Source organism: Crocodylus porosus, unplaced genomic scaffold (genome assembly GCF_001723895.1).
Source record: "Crocodylus porosus isolate Cpor-Errol unplaced genomic scaffold, CroPor_comp1, whole genome shotgun sequence".
NCBI classification, from domain to species: domain Eukaryota; kingdom Metazoa; phylum Chordata; order Crocodylia; family Crocodylidae; genus Crocodylus; species Crocodylus porosus.
Genome location: NW_017728910.1, coordinates 28276978 through 28284354, shown reverse-complemented (window position 1 = coordinate 28284354; position 7377 = coordinate 28276978). Strand labels below are relative to the sequence as shown.

Below are 7377 nucleotides of genomic sequence, written 5' to 3'. Positions count from 1 at the left end.
ACCAACAAGTGCAAGGTGCTGCACCTGGGGAGGAAGAACCAGCACCATACCTACAGGCTGGGGGACTCCCTTCTCGTCAGGGCAGAGACAGAAAAGGATCTTGGAGTCATCATTGATGCCAAGATGAATGTGGGCCAGCAGCAGCGTGTGATGGCTCTGTCTGCGCCTGGGCGGAGGCTGTAAGTAGTGTGTGCAGTCGCAGAGGCGATAGAGAAGTTACCAGGTACCATCAACTGCACATGGAAACGAGCTGCTAAAGATAAAGAAGGAATTAAAAAGGCTGGTTGCAGTACAAGGAAAGACTGTCTACTTTCGGCCTCTCCAGAGCTAGCCCGCAAGAGCAGCGCTGGGACTCAGTGAGGGGGTGAACCCCCTGACCTGTGGGTCTCCTAACTTCTTCCGTACACTGACACTCAGCTGTGTGCGTCCAGACTGGACCCTTCAGTGCAGCCCCTGGCGAGATGGAGGCGGGGGGTCACTAGGCCCTTGCATGTGCTAACTGGATGTGCTAGGCTGTGGAAACCTGGCTCCCTGCTTTAACTCTTTAGCACACTGTCACTAGCTCTCCATGGGGACCGGCTGGGCGCAGAGACCACAGCAGCTCCCTGGGCCCCATGCTGCACATCTCTGCTAGATCTTTTGAAATCTGCCCATCATGTTTCTGATAGTACCTGAGCAGCAGGGGTTGGTGTGGGTTTGATCAGGGTGTCTTGGGCTACTTCTCTGGAACTAAACAGGCCTTGGCAATTTACACTGATCGTTTCATGATAGAAAGGGCAATATGAGCAAAAGGATCCGTTCGGGAGACCTGGGCAGATGGACTGATAATAGTGCCATGCAGGGCTGTAACAGGAGTAGCAGAAGGGGGCCACAGTCAGAGGAGCAGAGCCAGATGCAAACACAGCAGATGTGACCTGTGAGCTACGGTCTGGTGCTCAGTGAAAATGCAGCTATGGCAGGAGTTAGCACCTTGCTTCAGTCCGGTTAATAAATGCAAATGCAACGAGAAAGAGAACGCGTGCACGACGGGCCTGAAGCACTGCAGCTATAAATGGAACTGGAGCTCATCAGGCACTTCTACATGCAGCTTTTGCACCAGCTAAGAAAACATTAACTAAAACAGAATAATAAGTGCCAGGCAGGTGGGAGACGCCTGAGCAAACAAGCCTTTTGTTTGTACCCCTATGCGTGGGCCACCCTCCTCTGGAAATTGGTCATCTTCCTGGTAGTTTGTCATGATTCCTAATCCAGCTGGATGCATCAGAGGCCTTTTGAGAGCTGTTTATACAGCTGAGATTTAGCTAGATCCCTTTCCCAATGTCTCAGCAATGTGGTTGCAAAGGAACTAGCTTCATCAGCAGCTCCATGCAAATGGAGAAGCCAGGTTTGTGTGGATCAGGCCGACACATGACCGCTGGTGGTACCTGGAGATCCCACAATGCTTCCTGGAAACAGATGTGAGCTGCCCCTCTGTCCTGACCAAAATTCAGCTGGGGAAGTTTCGGCTATTTAGGCTTCACCTGCCTCCTCCTCTGCTGTGGATTCATCATTTTGTTAGGGAGTTTATGGATGCTGTAGACAGCACTGCTTCTGCATGTGGAAAAGGGGCTTCACTGTCGGGTGCGGGGAACTGAATGATGAGAATTAATTTGTGCAATCACAGTTGTGTGTTTGCATTGAACACTGGGATATTTTTGATCATGCTTGATTATTAGCAGGGAGGCATTTTTCTGCTTTGAGTAGCTTTTGTAGCCCAGCTGAGAGAGTGGCTAGAGCCTTTCCGCTCTAGCTCTGTCAGCTCTCCTGGCCTTTCTGTGTTGGTCAGGATGAATGCTTTTAAAAATACATAACTGATCATCATTGTAGGATGGGTCAGTTCAGCAAAGCAGGACATGGCAAAGTGTCGCTGCACTCCTGCAGCAGCTCTGCGCATGGCCCCGCTGGTAAACTGAACGTTCGAGGCAGCCCACGCGGGCTTGAGACTGACTGTGCACGGGTGCCGCTTCACACGTGCTGTGCGGCATGGCGGACAGACAAAGCCACTGACTGCAGCTGCTGCAGCACCTCCCTTTGGGGCTCTGCACCGTGGCAGAGCAGCGTGAGTGCTGTCTTGACATAGCTCGCGGGGGCAGCAACAGCTATGGGGGAGCCCATGGGGGTTGCAAGGGCCCCAGTGTGGACTGGGAAAGGGCCCTGTGCATATGGGGGGTGGGAGAGGGCCAAGCTCCTGGCCCTGGCAGGTGCCGGCAACCGTGTGGAGCCCTGCAGGGCGATGGGGAGCAGCAGGGCAGGGACCCTCTCCTTGCCATGCACAGGTCCTGTAGATCCCGGCTGGCTCTGGAGAGCAGGGCAGAGGAAGCTGGCAGTCCTGGCCCCAGCCCCGACACCTCCCCCAGAACTGAATGAGGCAGGCTGCCCAAACTCCTCTCTGGCGCCGGGGTCAGGGACCTCGAGGGACTCTTCAGGCTGTTCCCTGCAGATCCGGGAAGGATGGCTACTGCGGGTCCCTTGGACACATCCTCTCCCCGCTCGCAGCCTGGCTCCTGCCTCCCCGGGTGGCCAGGAGGGATTTATGGGCATGTCCGTCACATCCAGGCTGCATGGAGGGGCAGCTCAGCATGGGACATGCCTCTGCCTTCTGCCGCAGCACCATCGACGGGGGCAGGCACATCTGCCTGGGAGAGGATGGTGCATCTTTGCAGCCTGGCATCCCGCCGCCTTAGCCTCTGTGATCCCAGATGTAACCCTGTGCCAGCCACCCCGGGGGGGGGGAACGCAGACCCCCACAGAGAGAAGAGGGGGTTTCAAACGCAGGGGAAGCGCAAACTGTGAGAGATGCTGAGACACAGGGAGGCCGTTTAGTGTTGACACCGACAGAGGAAGTGGCTGTGGCAGGCGGCGCCGCGGTTGCAGGGAGCTGGGGGTGGCAGAGAGGGGCTCCTGCGGTACGTCCTGCCGCTCAGTCTCACGGGGGAAGTTTCTGCACACAACGGGCAGCAGGACGGAGCCCGCTTTGTCTCATGGTGCAGGGTGCGCGTGGGAGCCGGAGCAGCCCGCTGGGTGTTGTCTGGATGCCGCTGTGTGCATGGGGCGGCCAGCAGCTGCGTGGCAGTCAGCATAAACCACGTGGTGCTCGGGAGTTTGCAGAAGCTCTGCTGCAGGCTTCTGCGTGACCGTCCCGAGGGACCAGGGCAGGCGCTCCTCAGGTCTGGGCCTTGGTTCCTCACCCCCGAGAGGGGACCAGCACCTGCCCCAGTGGCTCTGGGCATGTTGTGAGGCTTGTGCAGGCTGCAGGGTCCCGTGCTGCATTCCTGGGGGTGGGAACCGTGGGCCTGGAGCAGCAAAGGCCTTTACGCTGCTCCGTGACTGTCCCACATTAGACAGCTGAAGGGAGCTTGCTCGGGGCTGTGCATGGCGACGGGCTCCCCGCACGTGCTCCCGTGAGCGTGAGAGAAAACAAACCCTTTCTCCGGCTGCTGATGCTAAGCCAAGGTCAGGTGGACTCTCGACTGACCCTTCGCAGCTGGGGCACGGTGGACGGGGCGGTGTGGCCTGCAACGGTTCCCCGGGCACGGGTGGCGGCCGCTGTTGCCTGGTCTGGGGCCCGTAATACCAGCCTGGACAGCGCACACGGGAACGTGGGCTGTCCAGGGAGCATCTTCGGTGACGGGGTGGACAAGGGCCCAACCTGCACCAGGCTCACTGTGCCAGCCCAGGTCCAGCTGTTTGCAGCAGCTCGTGAGGATTTCTGAGCCCACGCACGGCCCCCCTCGAGGCAGGCTCTGAGCTCCTTGCACAAATGGTCCTGGGGGGTGTGGGCACCGCCCCAACACCTCCTGGGCCAGAGCGACGTGCGTGTCGTGGACGCGGCAGGGCTGGTGATGGTGGGGCCTGACTCGGCTCCAGGCCGGAGAGGCTCTCGGACCCCGGGGCAGCGGGAGCGCCGCTTCAGGCGCCAGCCCGGGTGCTGTGTCCGGAGCAGCCGGGGCTGTCGATCGGGCCAGGCAGCAAGCAGGGAGACGGCGGCGGGGCGGCACAGGTGCAGAGCGGGTGCTGCAGCAGCGCAGGGAGGGCACGCGGGGCCCGGGACCTGCTCTTTGCTCCAGACGCCTGGCAGCACGGCGTAGACAGTGATGCTGTCCGTCTGGCCCAGAACTCCACACGCAAACTTTCAGCTCCTTGCCGCTGCTCCGAGGGCCACGGACGTGCCTTAAGCCAGGGCAAGCTGAGCGTCTCCCCTCCCCAGGGATGTGCCCCAGCGCTGGGGCTCCGTGAACTGCCGCAGAGCGGGAGTGGGTCGCGCTGGCTTTGCCCCGGCACAGTGACTCGCTCCGGCTGGTAGCAGCTCCCACGGACCCTCCTGGCTTGTGCCTTCTGCAGCAACGGGCCGGCCTCGCCTTCAGCCCCGCACGATAACGACGGCTCTTCCCCAGGGAGCCGTGTGCCCAGGTGAGCGTAGCCACTGCTCGCCGGGGCGTCGTGCCCTGTCCAGTGGGCACGCTCGGGAGGTTTAGGCACTGCTAGCTGGCATGTCACCCTGCTTGGCCAGCTGGGCACGCCCCTGGAGCCAGGCCCAGCCCTGCAGCGATGCCTGCGACGCTACCCAGTGGCCGAGCACTGGCGCTGGCGCTGCTGCTTGTGGCAGGCACTGGTTTCCTCGCGTCCCTTTTTCCTCGTGCTCCCTCCCTGCCGTCTCAACCCCCGGCCAGCCTGCCCGGTGCCCAGCCCAACAGGGCTGATCCCTGGTGCTGCTGGGCTGTAACCAATGCATGCAACAGTGACATCATAATACGCCAAGTGACATCGCTTCTGGAGCAGTGATGTCACACTGTGGAAGCAACGGCTGTTTCTCAGGATTCCAGGCCGGAGACTGGTCCTCAGCCGGGTGCTGCTCCAGGCGTGAGTAACGAGCCCCTCGGTGGCGGGTCTGAGCCGGGGGCCGGGAAGCAGCGTGTCTCCGGGAGCCGCACATGCTCTGGAATGCGAAGACAAGCCCCGCGGGGGGGACCGGTGACAGGCCCGGGGGCGGGGGGGCCTGGGTAGCGTTAGCTGTGGCTGGCGTGATGAAACATGCTGGTCTTTGCGGTTTGGATGAAGCCCCCTCCTCCTCTTCCTGCCAGGGTTGCTGCGTGTCGCCCCCGGAGAGGATGCTGCGTCTGGTCGGGACCAGGCTTGCTCGCAAGTGGTGGAGGCAGCTTTGGGCGCAGTCCCTGGCCAAGCCCGCCCGCAGGTACTGGTGCCACGTCCGTGCTCTGGCCCTGTCTTGGGCGCTGGGCCTGGGCGCGGGCGGCGCGGTGTACCGGCGCCTCCTCCCGCGCTGGTTCTGTGATGGCGTCCCTGCGCCCTTGCCCTGAGCCCGGCGATTGGGGCCGTGTTTCGGTCTGAGCTCCTGTGCCACAGTCTGCTTCTCGCTGAGGAGATCTGGGTGGACCTGGCATCAGATCTGCCTGTCTCCAGCGTGCCCACACCACGGCGTGCAGGCTGCTGCTGGGCGCACTGGGCTCTGAGTTAGCAACATCCACTGCCCTATCCATCTCCCCTGCCCTGCCCAGCCCTGAGATCCTCCTGTGTACTGGCGTCCCCCGAATGGACGGGCTTTCCCGAGGGCCCCTGGCTGAGCGAGGCTGTGCAGTGGCCCCCGCGTCCTCCCCTTGCACGGGCAGGTGCTGAGGACTGGCTCTGGCTGCATGGGAACAGGTGCTGTGCCATGCCCTCACCACATCGCAGCACCGCGGTTTGTGTCCCCAGGCTGCCGTACTACAGAGCACTCCCGAGAGCCAAGTACTCGAGTCAAGCAGACCCGGTAAGAGAGACCCAGACCCAGACCCAGGCATGGGCAAACTGGGCAGCTGCCAGAAAATGGTTAGAAAGGGGGCCTAAAAATGGTAATTTTGTTCCATTGTCCTATTATTATTATCATCATTATCTCTGGCAAAGGGGGGCCTGATACGAAAAGTTCACCTGGGGCTGCCAGGAGTCTAGGTGCACGCTGGTGAGCCCCCTGCCACCCTGAGCCTGTCTGCGGCACTGGCTCGAGCCTGGTTTCTAGGCTCTGTAGCAGGGCTGTCTCCACAGTCCCCGGGGCCCGGGTCTCGCAGGTGCTGAGCTGCTCACACAGCTGCGACCTGTGGGCATCAGCAAATGGTGTCAGCCCCCATGATGCAGCCCATGAGGAAGGAGAGGAGGCCAGAGGCCTCTCCATCGCCACGGGCCCCTTGCGTGCCCTGTGGGCAGGTGGACCTAGCCTGCACCATGGTCGGGGGCTGCGAGGATGGCCCGGATAAGCAAGCCGGCTGGAGAGCCGATGGGCCGTGCCCTGAGGAGCGGGCTCCAGGACCAGCTGCTGTGTGGGAGGCAGGCTCCAGCCCCGCGACCCCAGAGAGGACAGCCGCCCCCTCGACCGGCCACGTGCTCCCGGAGCCGGGCCCTGCGGAGCCCGTCCCTGCCGAGAGCCACGAGCCGTCCAGCTGTGCGAGCGCGTGGTCACCGCTGTCGTCTCCTCCAGGAAGTCGGGTCCTTTGTCCGGAGCACGTTCAACGGGCAGCTCGTCCCCGACCAGGTCTTCCCCTTCCCCTCAGGTAGGAGGGCTTGGGGTGCTGGCACGTGACACTGGGCGCGAAGTGGCACGGTCCCACCCGGCGCCTTCCGGGGGGGTGGCACTGGAGGGGGCTGTCCGAGCCTTGGGCCTCCCCAAGGCTGCCCTGGAGGGGCCAGGCAGGCGGTGGGTCGCTGCTGTGGGCTGAGACTAGGGGGCGGCCGGCCGGTGGGGCAGGACTGGTCCTGTAGCCTGGAGAGGAGGGTGCCAGCCAGCAGCCCCAGCCTTCACAGAGCCACCCGGGGGGAAAAGGCAGCTCACACATGGCATCAGCACCCTCCTGCCATGAAACCTAGTCGTTGCACTGGAGAACGAGGCTGGGGGTGACCCGCTGCGCCCGCGGGACCCCCGCCCACCCCGCCGTGCCACCTCCTCCCCAGCTCTCACGGCGGAGCAGACCCAGTTCCTGCAGGCCCTGGTGGATCCCTGCACCCGCTTCTTCCAGGTCAGTGCGGCCGGCGGGACTTGGCTGAGGCTGGGCGACCCCCCGGACCCACTGCCCCGGGAGCCCCTCTCCTCCCTCTCCACATGCGCCTGCTCATCACCACTGCTGTCGCGGGGGGCCGCGGTGCCTGTGCTGGCCAGGGCCTGGGGGGCTGCCGTGTCCTCGGGGGTCCTGTCCTGGGCCGGGAGGCCTGGGGGTGCCTGGGAGGACTCGTGGGGCCAGCGTTGTGCCGCGCCTCTCGGCCCAGCCCGCCAGGGGCAGAGGGGAGGAGAGGAGGGAGTGGGGCCAAGGGGAAAGGGAGGCAGGGCATTTACACCCCCACTCCCTGCGCTGCCCC

General features: G+C 62.9%; 1 protein-coding gene across 1 annotated transcript in view; it reads left to right on the top strand.

Moving 5' to 3' along the window:
- The first annotated feature begins 5147 nt into the window (after positions 1-5147).
- Positions 5148-7377, top strand: part of ACADVL (acyl-CoA dehydrogenase, very long chain) — a 15621-nt gene continuing 13391 nt past the window's right edge. Inside the window, exons 1-4 of the mRNA XM_019532944.1 lie at positions 5148-5230; positions 5749-5803; positions 6506-6578; positions 6976-7040. Of these exons, the coding sequence (XP_019388489.1) occupies positions 5148-5230; positions 5749-5803; positions 6506-6578; positions 6976-7040 (276 nt within the window). The remainder of the gene's footprint in view (positions 5231-5748; positions 5804-6505; positions 6579-6975; positions 7041-7377) is intronic.